Here is a 21559-nt window from a genome sequence, read left to right as displayed (position 1 = left end):
AGACCATAACGTACAAACATATTTTAAAACATTTATGGAAAGATCATATTTAATTAATGTTTTAGATTGTAATTTTTAGTATATTTCAAATTAAGAAATGTATTGGAAATAGTGTTGTCATTAGTTTCCTATAAAACATTATTGCCAGTTTGTGTTTCCCTTTTTTTGAAATGTGTTGCATGAATATATTAAATGAAACTAATTCATGAAAAGATTAAAACCACCCATCATGTTTTCATCCCCCTGCTGTTTGTTCACTCGTGTAAACAACAGTGTCATCAGCGTAGAGGTTTACATCCGCACTGTAATACAGTTATAAAAGATAATCTACAACCAAACTAAACGAAGATCTGTATTTAACGTTGTTGACCCTGATGTTTATTTTTATTTGTATTCTTTTAGATTTTCTTCGGGACATTCTGTGAGAATGTATTAAATGTTATTTAAAATCAGAGTTAAACTATTGAGGCTGTGATTGTTCACAGTTTATATCATTTACAAAAATTCTTCAAAACTTAATTTTGTGAAGTTAGAAAATATAATTGATTTATTCCTAATTGAGGTTACTACATGAAAAACGAGAGATATACTGTTAAAAATACCTGACAGATAATAGTTGAATTTTCTTCGTTATTAAATTAGAAAATAACACTCAGAGCAGAGGGACAATAATTTTAAAGATTTATGTGTATTTATGTTTTTGTATGTATAGAATAACTGTTTGAAAAGACAAAAGAAAGAGTGAGATCCGTATCAGCCTTTTTTTTTTTTTTTTACTTAAGTTTTGGATGTGAGATCATTTTCGTACAATCACAGTAAACTACTACAAGCATAGTTAAAAAACAACAACAATGATATATTTCAGTTTATAGAGAATATTGTACTGCAGAAATGAGAGGAACCTACAACGCTGAGCATAATTAAAAGTAAGATCGAGACGAAAGAAATATTAAGTGCTAAAACATCAACAAGGCAGCAAATAAAGCGTCTAAACTTGGAATTAAATTGAAGTCAAACTTCTCCAACTGTATCTAACTCCACATTTCAACCAACCACACTAGTCCCATTTTAAGATTTCTGAACACTGATCAAAGTTACAAATTTAGATGAGTTGATGATATTTGTTGGTGGTAAAAGACGAGCAGAAAACAGTCAGTGAGCATGTGTTCAGTTGGTGGACGGTCTCTTGTTTCTCAGGCTCGTCATCAGAGAAAGTCCACAGCAGTACACCAGACTCTTCACTATCAGCACTGTGTACAACACGCAGAGCAGCTTCACCCTGCGCAGAGACTGGAAGGACACTGACAGACAGACAGAAAGACAGACAGACAGGTCATTCATCTCTCCACAGTCTGCTCAAATATATACATTTCTTTGGGATATCATTCATTTTTATGTCGCTTTAACTTTTCCTGGCGGGACAACCAGTTTTACAAGAAGACACGTGTCCACTACAGTTTGACTGAAAGCTCAAAGACCCTTCAGGACCTGACCAAGCTTTAATATGACCCCTACACCGACAGCAGGTGATCTTACAGTCAGCTTGCTGCACAGATGGAGGGTCTGTTGGTTCTGTCTCTGGAGGATCGGTGGTTGCTGGAGCTGGAACCTCTGAAATAAAATGGAGACAGATGTTTGGAGCTGCAGTGAGACATGTCCGTCCTCTTTGACAGAGTCTCCACGTGAAGCTGAATCCCTGCTGAACACAGTCACCAAGCCATCATTACCTTCTTCTGTCTGGACCTCCACTGTGCCCCACTTATGCTTGACGTAACAGTGGTATTTAAAGGTGTGGAGATCATCCTGATCAACCACCCTGATGGAGGCGGTGCGTCCCGGCTCTCTGAGCTCCAGCTGTTCTCCCTCAGAAGAGAGAGGCTCCTTCAGCGAGTCGTTCTTGTTCTGTCTTTTCCAGGAGAACTGGACCTCAGGAGGAAACATGGCTGAGGCCAGACACAGCAGGAAGGTCCTCCCCTCCAGGTGGGCTCTGCATGCTGCTGGGTACATGATTACCTCCGGCTTCACCACCGGCTTATCTGAAGTTTGACAGCAGCAACAAGCAGCACAGACACACAGTGACACAGTCAACAGCAGCTTCCAGCACTGCATTCAGTCTGATCCTGGAAACTACATGGACTCTGATCAAGAAACTACTCATCAATACAGCACAAAGTTCACTACATACTGTGTTCACCTTCATATCAGACACAATCATCACTTCATGTATTCAAGTGTCACATGTAGAAGACTGAAAATGTTTGAATAATTAAATCATATGACAGCTTTATTTGCACGGTTATTATTTTAACAAATACTTTAATGTAACTTAATGATATATAATTGAATTTACATGAAATCAATGGAAAATATTTCTTCAATATGCAGGTAAACATAAAAGTTTCCATAGTTGCCTCTAAAGAGAGAAACATTGTTATTTGATTTAAAACATTGTGTTGCACTTTAAATATTTACCACCATTAACTTTAACTGTTAAACACATCAAAACACCAATACAGTTTAGATAATTATATTTCATAACAATTTTAAGTATTGTTTTGTAAGACATTATTCTGAAAATGAAAATTCACGGAATAAAATGTGTTCATTTAAATATCACCTTTTTATATTTGCAAATATATATATTTTTAAAATGCATATATATTTATTACATTTTTATATTCATGTATTTTCACATTAAAGTTGTACCTTCATGTAACAAATAATTATCAAGAATTTAACGTCAACAATTAAGCTACTTATTGACTATCCGACAAAATTAATATATATCTATAGTTTTCTTAAAAATTCTTTTAAAAAAATTAAACTTCAACTTAAATTTAAAATAAAGTATAATTTTGTTTTTCCAAAACTTCAAGAGATGGCTCAAAACTACTGAGATGATCAAACAGTTAATATTCATTAAGATATTAATTATCTGTCCAAAACAATTAACAGAAATGTTTACTTTATTAGTACCAACAGGATTCAATATTAACAATTAAGCTACTAATTGACAATTGATTACATTTTTTACTTTTTGTAGTTTTGTTTCATAATTGTTTTTACGAAATTTTAACTTAACACAAAATACTATATATATATATGTATATATAATAAATAAAATATATCTTGTTTTTCCAAAACATCAAGAGATGACACAAAACTACTGAGATGATTAAACAGTTAAATATTCATTAAGATATTCATTAACTATCCAACACGATGATTTAAAACGTGTACTTTCTTATACATTTAAAAGAACAATACAATATTCAATTAAATTTACCATAAATCTCATATTGTTTTCAAAAGTCAAGTGATGATTTAGAACTACGCAGATAATCAAACACTAAATATTCCTAACAAAACTAAAATGTCACTTTTTGTGGATAATTTCATTCTCACGCAGAGAAAAATAAAAAGATTTAGTTGTTATGGGAGATTCAAACATATTTTCAGAGATTATAGATTTTTTCTTATGTAACAATGTCTGCAAGATGAATTCTCTGCTATCTGTTAAAAAAAAAATAACCTGTGAAGCCCGAAGCAGCAGAAACTGACTTTAAACACATTTTCAGTTTCTACAATAAAATAGCTGAAGCAAAATAAATGTTTGTTCTTACCTGTTACATACAGTTTAGTTCCAGAGCCAAAGATCCAAACACACAGTGAAACAGACTGATACAAAAACCTGTCTTCTGCTGAACGTGTCAGATGAAGTGAACGAGTCCAAAGTGTCATATTTCAGCTCCATGATGTGTTTCTTTCAGGTTCATATCAACATGACTGTCTCTTCTTCTGATGGATAAGATGGACGTGAGGTCACAGTGACCTTGACCTTTGACCTCAACCTTTGACCTTCCAGTCAGTTTATCGTTGATGTAGTGAACCTTTGTGCAACATGTGAAGAAACTACCTCCAGGCATTCATGACATATTATATTCATGAGGATGGGTCAAAGTGAACTGACAGTGACCTTGACCTTTGACCTGTGACCCCAAAATCCTTGAGTACAGGTGCTGATTTTATCCAAATTTGAAGAAATTCCTTCAAAGCGTTCTGAAATTCAAAGTGACAAGAATGGGATGACGGGATAGGAAAGACATGAGGTCACATTAACTTTGACCTTTGACCACCAAAATCAAGTTGTAATTCATCCTTTAGCCCGGTAAACGTTTGTACCAAGTTTGAAGAAGTTCTCTGGAGGCATTCTTGAGATATCGCGTTCACGTGTCGGTGAAGGAACCTGAAAACATAAAGACTCCCGTTATGGTTGTCGCTAAAAAATAAGATTTAAAGTACTTATATTTACAGAAGATGCAGCCTGTGTGTTCAATAATATAGTCACAGACTCTGATGTAAAACTACGTCACTTTTCTGACTCAGCACTTTTTATTTGACATTTTAACCCAACTAATGGTTCTTTAACTTCAGAAAATAAAAATGAGAACAAAAATATTGATCTTGAAAGCTGCTGAAAACAAAATGAAATAAATGTAAAATAAGTTCTGACAGCAGTAAAGAAAAACTTCCCTCAGCTCAGTCTGTTTGTGAGATGGAGGTGAAATGTGAACCTGAGCTGTGGTTTACTGCTCTCTTCCTGTCACAAACACTGTTTGACATCTGCTGGTTTTTGTTCAGGCTGCAGGGATCATTTCTCACTGTGGGTACGAATACTTATAACAGGAGCAGTAGTAGGTGGCTGAATGATGGAGTTTAACGTTCTGGATCTGCAGCTCCCAGCCGTTCCCTTTATTCACTGAAGAGAAATCATCTTTCTGAGGATGATTGTACCTTGAATATATTTTTCCATTGACCCAATTAAGATCAAGAATCGCTCTGAATGTTTCTGTTTCTTTCTTCTGGTACCACAACAGATCACTATAACACTGGTCAGTTTGTTTACAGCTGAATGAGACTTTGTCTCCAACTTTCCTGGTCAGAGTTAAATCATCCTGAATGAGCTCTGCTGCCATGGCAACCAGCGCTGTGGAGACACGGACGGACAGATGAAGGTCAGCGTGACGGCATTAGTTAAAGGTGAAGTTTGCCGGCTCCCGATTGGCTGGAAAACACTCACCTGAACACAGACAGCACAGAGCAGCAGCCGGGAGGAAAAACATTTCGTTTCTTCGGTGTGGCGGCGTTTCCTTCTGGTGAACCTGGAGAGAAGTGACGCTCCGACGCAGCCGAGGACGAACGAGGACGAGCCGTGAGAGACCAGACGAGGGACACGTGGTTTCTAACAGGTCCTCAAAACCCTCCCATCAGCCCCTGCAGCACAAAGACAAGACTGCTGCTGCTGATTGACAGCTCGGCTGAAGCTGCTCGTGAGGTTTCATCGTCTGGATTTGAAAAAAAAAGAAAAAAAAATCTGGGTCACATGATGCAGAAACACTGAAAAACATTCAGGTTGGTGGTGAGTTTATAACACGGACTGTTATCTGATGTTTAAAATACAAAACTACAAATCCTCACAGCTCCTCAGAAACTGATTGAACTGAAGGATTTAAATTGATTCAATAAAGTAAATTAAATTCTATTGAATTGAATTATTTTCTCTTTTCTAACTTCATATGTAATTAATGTGTTTAGATTGTAATTTTTGGTGTATTTCAAATTAAGAAATGTATTGGAAATGGTGTTGTAGGTAGGTAGGTAGGTAGGTAGGTAGGTAGGTAGGTATTTACTTTATTAATCCCTGAGGGGAATTTTTTTCGCTACAGCAGCATACAGAAGCAATAAGACAATAAGAGAAATAATAGAATAAAATAATAGAATAAAATAGAATAGAGTAATAGAAAAGCAATAACATAGCAGTAAATAGCAGTAAAAAATATAAAATACAAAATATAAAAAGCACAGTATATACAGTACAGTATATATCTATATATATTATATACAAACAAACCAAGACACACAGTCAACAGTGTTATTGTTATGTGATGGATTTTGCCAGAGGTGAGTTGTTGTACAGTCTTATTGCTGTCGGCAGGAATGATCTCCTGTATCTGTCCTTGTGACAGCGGAGCTGGAGGAGTCTTTTGGAGAAAGTGCTCCTCTGTCCCTGCAGCAGGTGGTGGAGAGGGTGGACAGGATTATCCGATATGGACAATAGTTTGTTCAACATCCTCCTCTCCACCACCTTTTCCAGGCTGTCCAGTTTGTAGCCGACGATGGAGCCGGCCTTCTTAACCAGTTTGTTAAGTCTGTTGGTGTCACCGGCTCCAATGCTGCTCCCCCAGCAGACCACAGTGAAGTACAAAGCACTGGCCACAACAGATGGTAGAACATCTCCAACATCTTGCTGCACACATTGAAGGATCGAAGTTTCCTCAAGAAAAATTGTCGACTCATCACCTTCTTGTAGACAGCGTTGATGTTGGTCTTCCAGTTCAGTCTGTTGTCATGGAGACACCAGGTACTTGTACTCCTCCACCATGTCCATCTCCTCTCCCAGAACTCTCAGCGGTTGTGGAGCCGTCGTCTTCCTCCTGAAGTCGACCACCATCTCTCTGGTCTTGGCCACGTTCAGGAGCAGGTGATTTCTTCCCGCCCACTCCACAAAGTCCTCCACTACTGCCCTGTACTCGTCCTCCCGTCCATCCCTTATACACCGACCACTGCAGAGTCATCAGAGAACTTCTGCAGATGGCAGGACTCTGAGTTGTACTGGAAGTCAGTTGTGTATAAGGTGAACAGGAAGGAGACAGAACAGTTCCCTGAGGAGCTCCAGTACCACTGACCACCGTATCAGACAGCACACTGCCCAGACGGACAAACTGTGGTCCCCCTGGTTGTCTCTCTCTCCCCTTGAACCCAGTAATCTCCTTCATACCGGTCCACACCTCCCTCACGTTGTTCTGTTGGAGTTTGGCCTCCAGCTTCCTCCTGTAGGAGTCCTTGCACTCCCTGAGCTTCTCCTTCAGGTGGCGCTGCACTCTCCTGAGCTCCTCCCTGTCCCCAGACCTGAAGGCTGCTTTCTTCTTATTAAGAAGAACTTTCAGGTCACTGGTGATCCACGGCTTATTGTTGGGGAAGCAGTGTACAGTCTGGGATGGTACGGTGGTGTGTTCACAGAATTTGATGTATTCTGTGATACAGTCCGTCCTGCTGTTGATGTCCTCCCCATGTGGTCCACACAGCACATCCCAGTCCGTGGACTCAAAGCAGTCCTGCAGGGCGTCTTTAGCCTCCTGTGTCCACCTCCTCACAGTCCTGGTGGTCACAGGCTGCCTCTGCACCAGGGGAACATACTGGGGAGTCAGCAGGACCAGGTTGTGGTCTGATCTACCAAGGGGGGGGGGGGGGCAGTAGTACTGTATGCATCCATGACATTAGCATACAGTAAGTCCAGAGTTTTATTGTTCCTTGTGGGGCAGTTAACATACTGGTGCAAAGTTGGCAGTACTTTATCCAGACTGGTTAAAGTCTCCAGTAACTGCCAAAAATGCACCGGGATGCTTAGTCTGCAGTTTGGACACGGTGGAGTAGATGGTGTCCACTGCTGCCTCTACGTCAGCTGATGGAGGAACGTACACAGCGATAACAATGGCGGACGTGAACTCCCTCGGCAAATAATACGGGCGCATCCCCACGGCTAGAAGTTCAATGTCCGGGATACAGAAACGTTCCTTCACACACGTGGTCGGGATTGCACCACCTCTCGTTCACATAGACTGCAATCCCTCCACCTTTCTTCTTGCCACTCCGAACAACGTCTCTGTCCGCCCGAACAGTCCTGAAGCCGGGTACGGCCGCGCTGTGGTCCGGGAGATGTGAGTGCAGCCACGTCTCGGTGAAACACATGATGCTGCACTCCCGGTACTCTCTCTGGGTCTTTACCAGCGCCGAGCTCGTCCGTCTTGTTGGCCAACGACCTCACGTTCCCCATTAAGATCTCCGGTACCGCTGGTTTATATTTCCTCCTTTTCGCCTTCAGCTTAGCTCCAGCTCTGCAACCCCGACGTCTTCTCAGAAGTTTGTCCGGGATCTCAGGCCTCGCAGCAGCAGTAGGGGCCTACTCAGCGATCAGCTGATCACGAGAGTAAACAATAACAATGGCCCCAGCCAGAAACGTGGAAAAATTACGGTCCATTGTCTGACCTTTAACTTAAAATCCTCCTGATGATAAAATATCAGTGTCGCTGCTCATTCTGTCAAATCCATCACATAAACCCAGCGGAAGTTTCAGCTGGAAGTTGTGAGGTTTTACATTTGAAGGGATAGTTTCCTCACAAATGTTCCAGTTATGAATGAAAGCAGTTAAAATCCTTCACAGAGCAGGTTTACTGTGGAATATGTAACATGTTCCTGAAGGTCACACGATCAGCTTCTCTGTCACTGGAACAGACAGGAAACTAAAACACTGACCTTCATCTAAATATCATACAGTGATAAAAAAAAACAATAAAAACAAAACATTCACGAGTCCCGTCTTGGACAACCAAACGTACCAGACGGCATATCGAACAAGAACAAACTTAATACGAGTGTTTAGTCATTTTCTTACCTGAAAATACAAATAAAAGTAGCATCGATTGAGTATCTGCGTTTCTAACGTCCGTCCCAACGGTCTCGCTGGGTCGACTGGGTCGACCGAACTGTTGTAAAGGAGCACAGCGGCCTTCATTGAGATCTTGTTGACGCTACTGCCATCTGCTGGCGAACATTAACATCTATGAAGGGTATTTTTGTGTCTTTATAATGCAAGCAAATAAAATAATAGTTTTAAAAGCAAATTTCTGGCACTACAATCACAAATCAAGTTTTTAAGGAAAACATATATAAACTGAGAATATTTTTTTTTTATCTTAACATTTTTTAAATAAAATGACTAAAAGTAGTCCAACTACAAAGTTTATTATTTGTCTGAGGAATACAGCGATTTAGAAATAGATATAACATTAAAAAATAAATACAACAAAATGTGTCTTTTTACTTTTTATTATGAACGCACCATAAAATCCCAAAGTGTAACTCGCCGCAACCATGGCAACGTTAACACTTCCCCTTTTCTTTGTAAACGTTTTTCCACGCGTTCGCATCAGTGAAGACTTTTAACGTGACGTTTTCCAAAAACACTATTAGTGGAAAAAAAAGAAGAAAAAAAAAGATGCAGAACTGTTAAAAGTAAAAATGCAATGAGCTTTCTGCTAAAGATTCCTCCACAATCAAGACAACCTTACACGGGTTGTGCAGTCTGATACAGATTGAAACCTGATTTAATAATAAAAAAAATAAAAATAAAAGTTTCATGAAAAAAATAAAATAAATAACATTATGATTCATAAGCGCTTCCGGTAGAGAAAAAGTTCCCCAGGTCGCTACGACTTCTCCCCCGCGTGAGTCCTCGTGTGCTTTTTCAGGTGCGACGTCTGGGTGAAGCGTTTGCCGCAGGTGTCGCAGGCGTAGCGCTTGTCGCCCGTGTGGATCGTCATGTGCCGTTTCACGTGCGCCGTCTGCGTGAAGCGCTTCCCGCACGTTTGGCACGAGTACGGCTTCTCGCCCGCGTGGATCCTCCGATGTTTGTCCGTGTGGGACTTGTAGTCGAAGCGCTTTCCGCAAACGTCACATTTTAGAGGCTTTTTACCCGTTTGGGACGCGACCGACTCGTCTGCGTTGCTCCTGAGGCGTCTCTTCTTCGGCTTCATCTCGGCCTTTGCGCGCCGGCCTCCTTTTTGATCTCGGCTCTCGGCGACTAGAAAGCTGCGATCGCTGTCCGGTTCCGGGTCGCTGCGGTCGCTTTCCTCAAAAGTTGGAGTCCCCGTGAAGGTTTCCGTCTCCAGCTTCAGAACGAGCTGCTCTCCGTCCCGACCGAGTTCCTCCTCTTCCTCTTTGATCTGCGGAGGTTCTGGTTCCTCCTGGTCCAAACCGGAGTTCCTCTCCTCGTTCCAGAGCTGAAGGTCTGAGAGAAACTCCTCCTCCTCCTGACAGACATGTTGCTGTGGGACGTCTGGAGGGACGAAAAGACGCGAGAAAAAGATTATTAACGTAAAGACAGAAAAACACACAGTTGTTGTTGTTGTTCTGTAGTGCATGTTGATGTCAGTTTGTTTTTCTCACCTCTTCCACCTTCCAGCTGGCCAGAGGCCTTTTTGACATCAAATGATTTTTACTTCTAGTCTTAGACTAGAAAACGGTGTAACCGGGTAAAATAATCTTAGATTTACATTTTAAATCTAGTCGGTCTTGTTTTTAGCATGAAAGGATCATCTAGTTTCACCGGTTATCTCCTTGACTTACGGACATTCACGAGTCCCGTCTTGGACAACCAAACGTACCAGACGGCATATCGAACAAGAACAAACTTAATGCGAGTGTTTAGTCATTTTCTTACCTGAAAATACAAATAAAAGTAGCATCGATTGAGTATCTGCGTTTCTAACGTCCGTCCCAACGGTCTCGCTGGGTCGACTGGGTCGACCGAACTGTTGTAAAGGAGCACAGCGGCCTTCATTGAGATCTTGTTGACGCTACTGCCATCTGCTGGAGAACATTAACATCTATGAAGGGCATTTTTGTGTCTTTATTATGCAAGCAAATAAAATAATAGTTTTAAAAGCAAATTTCTGGCACTGCAATCACAAATCAAGTTTGTAAGTAAAACATATATATAAACTGAGAATAAAATTATTGCATTGCCAACAAATTTGCTCTTAAAGTTTTGTTAGTTTTGGTCACAGATGAACAATTTTGCTCGTGAAACTAGAATTCTTTTGGCTGCAAATTTAAAACCTTCACTCTCAAGTCAAAAGCATTGTTGAAGGTTAAGTTGGATGTAGTGGGCGGGGCCAACGCTGGAGACGGGAGTTTCTATTGGTCAGACTGAATCTGGGGGAAAATATTTGTCTCCGATTTTAAATGCTTTCATTCAAAACTGGAACATTTGTGAGGAAACTATCCCTTTAAATGTAAAACCTCACAACTTCCAGCTGAAACTTCCGCTGGGTTTATGTGATGGATTTGACAGAATGAGCAGCGACACTGATATTTTATCATCAGGAGGATTTTTGTTGCCGTCTGTGTCTTCAATAAAGAAGCAAAGAGAGGCGGCGCCATCTTGTGGCGAGTCACCGCAAGTACAACGAGATCCAGACGACTCGTTGGAGATGAATTTCACATCAGCTGGAAGGTGGAGGAGACAAAAAAAAAAGAAAAGAAGCTGCAGTCGACTCTGTTTCCAGCAGAATCTCTGACGGCTTCGTTTCCACGAACTCATAAATCAAAACAGAACTTTATTTAAAATGTGAGAGCAGATTATAAAGTTTGAAACATGTCGGACTGAATCTGAGGGAAAATATTTGTTTCGTGGAAACAACGTGAACAACATGACGATCAAAATCTGTGATGTCAGAAGAGAGAAAAGAATTCAAATCAATAGAATTTAATTTACTTTATTAAATAAATTTAAATCCATCAGTTCAATCAGTTTCTGAGGAGCTGTGAGGATTTGTAGTTTTGTATTTTAAACATCAGATAACAGTCCGTGTTATAAACTCACCACCAACCTGAATGTTTTTCAGTGTTTCTGCATCATGTGACCCAGATTTTTTTTTTCTTTTTTTTTCAAATCCAGACGATGAAACCGCACGAGCAGCTTCAGCCGAGCTGTCAATCAGCAGCAGCAGTCTTATCTTTGTGCTGCAGGGGCTGATGGGAGGGTTTTGAGGACCTGTTAGAAACCACGTGTCCCTCGTCTGGTCTCTCACGGCTCGTCCTCGTTCGTCCTCGGCTGCGTCGGAGCGTCACTTCTCTCCAGGTTCACCAGAAGGAAACGCCGCCGCACCGAAGAAACGAAATGTTTTTCCTCCCGGCTGCTGCTCTGTGCTGTCTGTGTTCAGGTGAGTGTTTTCCAGCCAATCGGGAGCCGGCAAACTTCACCTTTAACTAACGCCGTCACGCTGACCTTCATCTGTCCGTCCGTGTCTCCACAGCGCTGGTTGCCATGGCAGCAGAGCTCATTCAGGATGATTTAACTCTGACCAGGAAAGTTGGAGACAAAGTCTCATTCAGCTGTAAACAAACTGACCAGTGTTATGATTTTCATGTGTACTGGTACCAGAAGAAAGAAACAGAAACATTCAGAGTGATTCTTTATATTGATAAGAGAGATGGAGAAATATATTCAGGGTACAATCATCCTCAGAAAGATGATTTCTCTTCAGTGAATAAAGGGAACGGCTGCGTCCTGCAGATCCAGAACGTTAAACTCCATCATTCAGCCACCTACTACTGCTCCTGTTGGACGTCTGGTACCCACAGTGAGAAATGATCCCTGCAGCCTGAACAAAAACCAGCAGATGTCAAACAGTGTTTGTGACAGGAAGAGAGCAGTAAACCACAGCTCAGGTTCACATTTCACCTCCATCTCACAAACAGACTGAGCTGAGGGAAGTTTTTCTTTACTGCTGTCAGAACTTATTTTACATTTATTTCATTTGGTTTTCAGCAGCTTTCAAGATCAATATTTTTGTTCTCATTTTTATTTTCTGAAGTTAAAGAACCATTAGTTGGGTTAAAATGTCAAATAAAAAGTGCTGAGTCAGAAAAGTGACGTAGTTTTACATCAGAGTCTGTGACTATATTATTGAACACACAGGCTGCATCTTCTGTAAATATAAGTACTTTAAATCTTATTTTTTAGCGACAACCATAACGGGAGTCTTTATGTTTTCAGGTTCCTTCACCGACACGTGAACGTGATATCTCAAGAATGCCTCAAGAGAACTTCTTCAAACTTGGTACAAACGTTTACCGGGCTAAAGGATGACTTACAACTTGATTTTGGTGGTCAAGGGTCAAAGGTCAAAGTTAATGTGACCTCATGTCTTTCCTATCCCGTCATCCCATTCTTGTCACCTTGAATTTCAGAACGCTTTGAAGGAATTTCTTCAAATTTGGATAAAATCAGCACCTGTACTCAAGGATTTTGGAGGTCACAGGTCAAAGGTCAAGGTCACTGTCAGCTCACTTTGACCCATCCTCATGAATATAATATGTCATGAATGCCTGGAGGTAGTTTCTTCACATGTTACACAAAGGTTCACTACGTCAACGATAAACTGACTGGAAGGTCAAATGTCGAGGTCAAAGGTCAAGCTCACTGTGACCTCAAGTCCATCTTATCCATCAGAAGAAGAGACAGTCATGTTGATATGAACCTGAAAGAAACACATCATGGAGCTGAAATATGACACTTTGGACTCGTTCACTTCATCTGACACGTTCAGCAGAAGACAGGTTTTTGTATCAGTCTGTTTCACTGTGGGAGGATCTTTGGCTCTGGAACTAAACTGTATGTAACAGGTAAGAACAAACATTTATTTTGCTTTAGCTATTTTATTGTAGAAACTGAAAATGTGTTTAAAGTCAGTTTCTGCTGCTTCGGGCTTCACAGGTTATTTTTTTAACAGATAGCAGAGAATTCATCTTGCAGACATTGTTACATAAGAAAAAATCTATAATCTCTGAAAATATGTTTGAATCTCCCATAACAACTAAATCTTTTTCTTTTTCTCTGCGTGAGAATGAAATTATCCACAAAAAGTGACATTTTAGTTTTGGAAGGAATATTTAGTGTTTGATTATCTGCGTAGTTCTAAATCATCACTTGACTTTTGAAAACAAGATGAGATTTATGGTAAATTTAATTTAATATTGTATTGTTCTTCTAAATGTGCACGAAAGTACACGTTTAAAATCATCGTGTCAGATAGTTAATGAATATCTTAATGAATATTAACTGTTTAATCATCTCAGTAGTTTTGTGTCATCTCTTGATGTTTTGGAAAAACAAAATAATTGTGTTTATTATAAATGTAAGTAGGATTTTGTGTTAATTTAAAATTTCGTAAAAAAAAACAATTATGAAACAAAACTATGAAAAGTAAAAAATTTTAATCAATCATCAATTAGTAGCTTAATTGTTCTGATTAAATCCTGTTGTTAATAATAAAGTAAACATTTCTGTTAATTGTTTTGGACAGATAATTAATATCTTAATGAATATTAACTGTTTGATCATCTCAGTAGTTTTGAGTCATCTCTTGAAGTTTTGGAAAACCAATATTATACTTTATTTTAAGTTTAAGTTAAAGTTTCATGTTTTTAAAAGTATTTTTAAGAAAAGTACGGATATATGTTAATTTTATCGCACAGTCAATAAATAGCTAAATTGTTAACATTAAATTCTTGTTAACTATTTGTTATATGAAGGTACAACTTTAACGTGAAAATACATTACTTTAAAAATGTAATAAATATATATGCATTTAAAAAATATATATTTGCAAATGTAAAAGGTGTTATTTAAATGAACACATTTTATTACTTGAATTTTCAATTTCAGAATAATGTCTTACATAACAGACTATTTAAAATTGTTATAAAATATAATTATCTAAACTGTATTGGTGTTTTGATGTGTTTAAAACAAAGTTTTAAATCAATTAACAATGTTTCTCTCTTTAGAGGCAACTGCAGAAATTTTTATATTTACCTTTATATTGAAGAAATATTTTCCATTGATTTCATGTAAATTTCATTGTATTTCATTAAGTTACATTAATGTATTTGGTAAAATAATAACTGTGCAAATAAAGCTGTAATATGATTTAATTATTCAAACATTTTCAGTCTTCTACATGTGACACTTGAATACATGAAGTGATGATTGTGTCTGATATGAAGGTGAACACAGTATGTAGTGAACTTTGTGCTGTATTGATGAGTAGTTTATTGATCAGAGTCCATGTAGTTTCCAGGATCAGACTGAATGCAGTGCTGGAAGCTGCTGTTGACTGTGTCACTGTGTGTCTGTGCTGCTTGTTGCTGCTGTCAAACTTCAGATAAGCCGGTGGTGAAGCCGGAGGTAATCATGTACCCAGCAGCATGCAGAGCCCACCTGGAGGGGAGGACCTTCCTGCTGTGTCTGGCCTCAGCCATGTTTCCTCCTGAGGTCCAGTTCTCCTGGAAAAGACAGAACAAGAGCGACTCGCTGGAGGAGCCTCTCTCTTCTGAGGGAGAACAGCTGGAGCTCAGAGAGCCGGGACGCACCGCCTCCATCAGGGTGGTTGATCAGGATGATCTCCACACCTTTAAATACCACTGTTACGTCAAGCATGAGTGGGACACAGTGAAGAACCAGACAGAAGAAGGTAATGAAGGCTTGGTGACTGTGTTCAGCAGGGATTCAGCTTCACGTGGAGACTCTGTCAAAGAGGACGGACATGTCTCACTGCAGCTCCAAACATCTGTCTCCATTTTATTTCAGAGGTTCCAGCTCCAGCAACCACCGATCCTCCAGAGACAGAACCAACAGACCCTCCATTTCTGCATCAAGCTGACTGTAAGATCACCTGCTGTCGGTGTAGGGGTCATATTAAAGCTTGGTCAGGTCCTGAAGGGTCTTTGAGCTTTCAGTCAAACTGTAGTGGACACGTGTCTTCTTGCAAAACTGGTCGTCCCGCCAGGAAATGTTAAAGCGATAAAAAAAATTAATGATATTCACAAGAAATGTATATATTTGAACAGACTGTGGAGAGATGAATGACCTGTCTGTCTGTCTTTCTGTCTGTCTGTCAGTGTCCTTCCAGTCTCTGTGCAGGGTGAAGCTGCTCTGCGTGTTGTACACAGTGCTGATAGTGAAGAGTCTGGTGTACTGCTGTGGACTTTCTCTGATGACGAGCCTGAGAAACAAGAGACCGTCCACCAACTGAACACATGCTCGCTGACTGGTCATCTTAAATATAACTTTAATCAGTTTTCAGAAATTTTATCTTTGACGTGTGGTTGGTTTAAATGTGGACTTGGATAGAGTTGTCGAAATGTTTTTAAAAACTTAAAGTGTGACAAACAAAACGTGAAATTAAGCTGAATTTTTAGCTGCCTTGTTGGTATTTTAGCAGTTAACATTTCTTTTGTCTTGTTCTTATTTTTAAATATTGTAGGTTGTAGGTTCCTCTCATTTATTCAGTACAATATTCTCAATAAACTAACAAAAAAACATTATTGTTTCAGGTCTCTGCTTACAGTAATTTACCGTGATTGTACATAAATTCTCTCCCATCCAAAACTGAAGTAAAAAAAAGAGAAACGTTCAGGCTGATACGAATATCATTGTACAAACAAACACAAACCATTCCTGTACTACTTTAGATAAACATGAACGTGCAGTTTTTTATCTAAACAAGCAGGTGTGTGAGATCCAGCTGGTTCAGGTCTGCATCTCCTGATCATTTATTTTGTGTATGAATCATTTTGTTTTAACTTGTGTCAGTGTCAAAGTAAACCTCTACGCCAGGGGTGTCAAACATACGGCCCGCCGGGGGGTCCAGCTCGGCCCGCCGGATGACTTTGCTAAGTGTGAAAATTACAGAAAGACATAAATTGCATTTCTATGAGAATATGGAGGTTTATGAGAACAAACGTTTTGTTATTTTTGTTTTAATCGATCCAGTAATTGCTTCAAAAACAGCGTAAATGCGACGTCTGCTCCGGAGGAAGAAGCGCTCGGTGCCACAGGAAGCAGCGCTCGCTGCTCGCTTTGTGACGCGTTTGACGTCAAACGCGTCACAAAGCGAGGGAATCTGCAGAGGAGAGCCGGGGCAGATAAACAGTGGGCTGATGTCTGAGTTTTTGGTCTTTATGTTTCTAGTTTATTGTAGAAAGACCTTAAAACAAGGTTTATCATCCAAAAACCTTCACCAATGATTTAAACAAAGAGAAATATTGTTGTTATGTATGCGTTATTATGCTATGATTTTACTGGTCTGGCCCACCTGAGATCAAAGTGGGCAGTATGTGGCCCCTTAACTAAAATGAGTTTGACACCCCTGCTCTACGCTGATGACACTGTTGTTTACACACATGAACATACAGCAGATTGAGCTGCTCTGAAGCTACAAATGCTCAAAAACAACAATCATGCAGCTTTTTGATAAAACGGCTGAAGTCTGAATGCTGAAGAAATGAAGGGCGTGTTTATTATTAGTTTATTAGACGGGGGGAGCAGTGGAAACAGTTATTTCGAGTAAAGAAGGAAGACCAACGACAGAGAGGGGAGCTCATAACAGCTGCAGATATGAATCTGTTCTCTGTGGTTAGAAAAACCAAAAAAAACCTGTTGACTGCTAATGAAAACTTCCTTTCCTGCAGCAGACGGGCTGCGGGGGTTTCTGCTCTGCAGCCTCCACATTGTGGGTTTAATAAGACGTCGACAGTTACAATCGTTCACTCCGGTGGAAGAATGATTCCAGGAAGGAGCTGTGTTATTCATCGAAGAGAGAAACAGCTCAAACCGTAAATTAATATCGGAGAAATGAACTTTGACAGAGTAAAAGCAGAGACCATAAACTTCCTGCTCTCTTTTTACGACCCGATATTTACAGTGTTTTTAGTCTGATAGAAATGACAAGAAAAAGTCTAAAAATGAATCTTGGAGAATAATAGTGACGAATCTTGGAGTGAGGTATTGGTGACATGGCATTTTTGCTCATGTCAAACCTGTTAATAAGGTTATGCTATTAATACAAAGAGCAACAGCGCACAAACCACACAGAGATAGAAACACAAACCACAGAGACAAACAAGTCATGACGTTTCACACGTTAACAAAACCTGGAACTTGTTCGGTGTTGGTTCACTTCAGGTCTCATTATTTTAGGTGCTAATAAAAACAAAGAAATGTACCCGTCAGAAGAGTCTGTACATGTTAGTGAATTTAATCAAATAAAATGTAATTAATTCACCTCACTACACACAGTGACCCACTTCTCTCCGGGAAATTTATGTTAAATTTTACCGCTGTAGCCGTCTGTGTTTCACTCATGACGTGTCACATGAATCTGGCATTATAATATATCTTTAAGCTTTTTAATTAATTTTCGCTTCATTTGGGATCAATGCTACACTGATGTGATTTTGTATCTAATCTGTATTCACAGTGTAAATGGAAGTTACAAAGCTGCAGTAAATCTCAATTAAAGTAGAGTTCATGAGGTCGGTGTTTATTTTATGTCATTAGAGTTTTTCTGATGAGTCAAAATCACAGTTTATCAAGACATTTTGAGAAAAGACCATAACGTACAAACATATTTTAAAACATTTATGGAAAGATCATATGTAATTAATGTGTTTAGATTGTAATTTTTAGTCTATTTAAAATTAAGAAATGTATTGGAAATGGTGTTGTAGGTAGGTAGGTAGGTAGGTAGGTAGGTAGGTAGTTACTTTATTAATCCCCGAGGGGAATTTTTTTCGCCACAGCAGCATACAGAAGCAATAAGATAATAATAGAAATAATAGAATAAAATAATAGAATAGAATAGAATAGAATAGAATAGAATAGAATAGAATAGAATAGAATAGAATAGAATAGAATAGAATAGAATAATAGAAAAGCAATAACATAGCAGTAAATAGCAGTAAAAAATATAAAATACAAAATATAAAAAGCACAGTATATACAGTACAGTATATATGTATATATGTTATATTCAAACAAACCAAGACACACAGTCAACAGTGTTATTGTTATGTGATGGATTTTGCCAGAGGTGAGTTATTGTACAGTCTTATTGCTGTCGGCAGGAATGATCTCCTGTATCTGTCCTTGTGACAGCGGAGCTGGAGGAATCTTTTAGATCAGGGGTGGCCAACCAGTCAGAGACTAAGAGCCACATTTTTTACTGTGTTACCGCAAAGAGCCACATCATACACATGGGCACACATGAACATCACCCCATCCCTTCCTCTTACACACACACCTCTGCTCAGCCAAATTTATTGTGTGACATTATCATGTCACACACCAACATGATAATGACAGAAATTGACTCCTACAGTACTAAGACCACAGGCCAGTCATTTTCAACAATGAACATTGTGTGCACTGTCTCACACACACAAACTCTCAGTTCAACAAAGTCCACAAACAAAAACATAATAATTTACAATAGCGTTTTTCACTTACTATGCATGTTGCTTAGTGCGACTTCTGGCATCCCTTGCCTTGAACAATCCTCTTCAAATCTGGCTTGTATTCTGTTGTTGCCACTCGAAGCAATTCTTTCACATGGGTGTCAGTCAGAACAGATCGATGCTTTGATTTCACGTGTTTCAGGGTAGAAAACACAGACTCGCAGACGTATGTTGACCCAAACATTGACAGTATCTTAAGCGCAGCCCGTTTGACATTGGGGTATTTTTCCATTGGCACACTTTTCCAGAACTCAATGGTCCCTTCCCTTAAAGCAGGTTTCAGTTGGTCCTCCTCACAAAGATCGATCATCTCCAACTCAGCCGCGGCCTCATCTGTGACTAGCGGGGCTTTCAAACAGTCCGTCTCCGCATTAAATGGGTCGACGAGGAACGTAATCTGTGGCCTTTTCAGTTGTAGATCACGGAACCGGATGACAAAGCTTTCGTGCAGGTTTTCAACCAGTGTTGCATATCTGGCTCTTTGCTTATTCAGGGCGGCGGCGCTGGTGACTTGCCCGCTGGCTTTTAGCAGAGTGGGAAAATGCGTTAAATCTCCCTTTTGAATATGCGCCTTGAACAGCTTCAGTTTGTTGACAAACGCAAACACACTTTGCACCAGGTCAGGCAGCATTTTTAACTTACCCCGCAGGGTCAGGTTCAGTCTGTCCAAGTGACACAGCATGTCGACCAAAAAGGCCAGATCCATAATCCACTCGACGTCCGAGAGCTCGGGATAGTCCTTGTCCTTCTCTTCCATGAACAGTTTCACGGCATCCAAAAGCTCAAAGAAGCGAGCGAGCACCTTGCCTTTTGACAGCCACCTCACAGTGCAGTGCAGCGGCAGGTCACCTGGAAGTCCTTGGTCCAGCTCAGCGATGAGATCCTTGAATTGCCTGTGGTTAAGCGCATGTGTGCGGATGTAGTTGACGATTTCCACCACAGGCTTCATGACGTTGTCTAAATTCAATGATTTAGACACGAGTTGCTCCCTGTGGATGATGCAGTGGAAATTCCAAAACTCGGGAAATGTTTGGTCAGCTTTGCACAGCCCCACAAGTCCCTTCACAGATCCGATCATGGCCGGCGCTCCATCCGTGGCTACTGCAGTTAGCTTCGGTACGGGCAGATTTGCTTTCGCAAATGCAGCCATCATTGTTTCTTTCACATCTATGCCACGGGTTCTGTCTTTTAATGGCACAACATCAAGGAGTTCTTCTTTGATCACACAATCTTTTGACACAGACCGTGCAAATATTGCCAGCTGAGGCTTGTCTTGTATGTCACAACTCTCATCCAATGCGACACTAAAATACTCACATGCTTGAAGGTCAGAGTGCAACTGTGATTCAACAGCCGTGTTAATGTCCGATATTCTGTGTTCAACAGTGTGGCGGGACAGTTGGACATCTGATACCATCCGTTTTAGTTTGTCGTTTTCAGGAGACAAGATTTCAACAACGTCACTGAGGCATTTTTTAACGAACTCCCCTTCATTGTATGGCTTTTTAGCCCGTGCAATGTTCCAAGCCAGTTGATACGATGCAAGCGTGACAGTCTCTGAGTGCTTTGTAATTTTTTGGAAAAACTGTACCTGCTTTTCTGCCTGACTTTTCAAAGTGTCCAACTTGTGCTTGCGAAATTCAGTACCTTTTGGAAATTCCTTATCGATGTTAGCATGGAGCGAGCTGAAGTGGCGCTGAAGATTTGAAGCTTTGAAATGCGCTAATGACGTCTGAAATATCAGGCAGAATGGCTCGCCATTACGTTCAACAAAAAAATATAAACTTTCCCACTCTGTTAAAAACGTCCTGTGTTCATCTTCATATTTTCGTTTAGCTGTGCATTTTTTTCTGCCATTTTGAGAGCGAAATTGACACTAATTGTTTACTCGAAAGGGTTTGCCCCTCCTGCTTTGCGGAATTTCACCTCATGCGCGTTTGACGAAAATACCATATTGAACTCAAGCGAAGCGAACACACACACAAAAAAAAACACAAACACAAATGTTGATATGAACGTAAAAGAGCCGCATGAAACCAGGCAAAGAGCCGCATGCGGCTCGGGAGCCGCGGGTTGGCCAGGCCTGTTTTAGAGAAAGTGCTCCTCTGTCCCTGCAGCAGGTGGTGGAGAGGGTGGTCAGGATGATCCGATATGGATCATAGTTTGTTCAACATCCTCCTCTCCACCACCTTTTCCAGGCTGTCCAGTTTGTAGCCGATGACGGAGCCGGCCTTCTTAACCAGTTTGTTAAGTCTGTTGGTGTCACCGACTCCAATGCTGCTCCCCCAGCAGACCACAGTGAAGTACAATGCACTGGCCACAACAGATGGTAGAACATCTCCAACATCTTGCTGCACACATTGAAGGATCGAAGTTTCCTCAAGAAAAAGAGTCGACTCATCCCCTTCTTGTAGACAGCGTTGATGTTGGTCTTCCAGTTCAGTCTGTTGTCATGGAGACACCAGGTACTTGTACTCCTCCACCATGTCCACCTTCTCTCCCAGAACTCTCAGCGGTGGTGGAGCCGTCGTCTTCCTCCTGAAGTCGACCACCATCTCTCTGGTCTTGGCCACGTTCA

The 21559-nt window shown here is 40.3% G+C and overlaps 2 protein-coding genes and 1 long non-coding RNA gene across 4 annotated transcripts; 1 reads left to right on the top strand and 2 right to left on the bottom strand.

Annotated features, from left to right (window-relative positions):
* Nucleotides 1-871: 871 nt before the first annotated feature.
* Nucleotides 872-5318, bottom strand: LOC138210770 (immunoglobulin lambda-like polypeptide 5). 2 transcript variants are annotated; one of them, XM_069170082.1, is made up of 6 exons: nucleotides 5081-5318; nucleotides 4183-4987; nucleotides 3624-4059; nucleotides 1728-2036; nucleotides 1537-1611; nucleotides 872-1301 (listed from the first exon to the last, which is right to left on the bottom strand). In XM_069170082.1, the coding sequence occupies exons 3-6, from the start codon at nucleotides 3739-3741 to the stop codon at nucleotides 1168-1170; spliced, it is 636 nt and encodes a 211-aa protein (XP_069026183.1). In that variant the 5' UTR covers nucleotides 3742-4059; nucleotides 4183-4987; nucleotides 5081-5318; the 3' UTR covers nucleotides 872-1167. The 2 variants fall into 2 exon arrangements, with proteins under 2 accessions (XP_069026183.1, XP_069026184.1); XM_069170083.1 differs by lacking the exons at nucleotides 1537-1611; nucleotides 5081-5318 and having other exon boundaries at nucleotides 4183-4816.
* Nucleotides 5319-9326: 4008 nt separating this feature from the next.
* Nucleotides 9327-10470, bottom strand: LOC138210697 (zinc finger protein 233-like). Its single transcript, XM_069169989.1, has 2 exons — nucleotides 10340-10470; nucleotides 9327-9955 (listed from the first exon to the last, which is right to left on the bottom strand). The coding sequence occupies exons 1-2, from the start codon at nucleotides 10362-10364 to the stop codon at nucleotides 9327-9329; spliced, it is 654 nt and encodes a 217-aa protein (XP_069026090.1). The 5' UTR covers nucleotides 10365-10470.
* A 691-nt stretch (nucleotides 10471-11161) lies between these two features.
* LOC138210786 (uncharacterized) lies at nucleotides 11162-12025 on the top strand. Its single transcript, XR_011179282.1, has 3 exons — nucleotides 11162-11248; nucleotides 11579-11843; nucleotides 11937-12025. It is a non-coding gene; the product is annotated as an uncharacterized lncRNA (long non-coding RNA).
* The last annotated feature ends 9534 nt before the right edge of the window (nucleotides 12026-21559 follow it).

This window comes from Embiotoca jacksoni, unplaced genomic scaffold (genome assembly GCF_022577435.1).
Source record: "Embiotoca jacksoni isolate LCO1_2020_lvr unplaced genomic scaffold, fEmbJac1.0.p SCAF_48, whole genome shotgun sequence".
Lineage (NCBI taxonomy): Eukaryota > Metazoa > Chordata > Actinopteri > Embiotocidae > Embiotoca > Embiotoca jacksoni.
The sequence above is the reverse complement of the archived record's forward strand: the minus strand, read 5'-3'. Positions and strand labels throughout refer to the sequence as shown.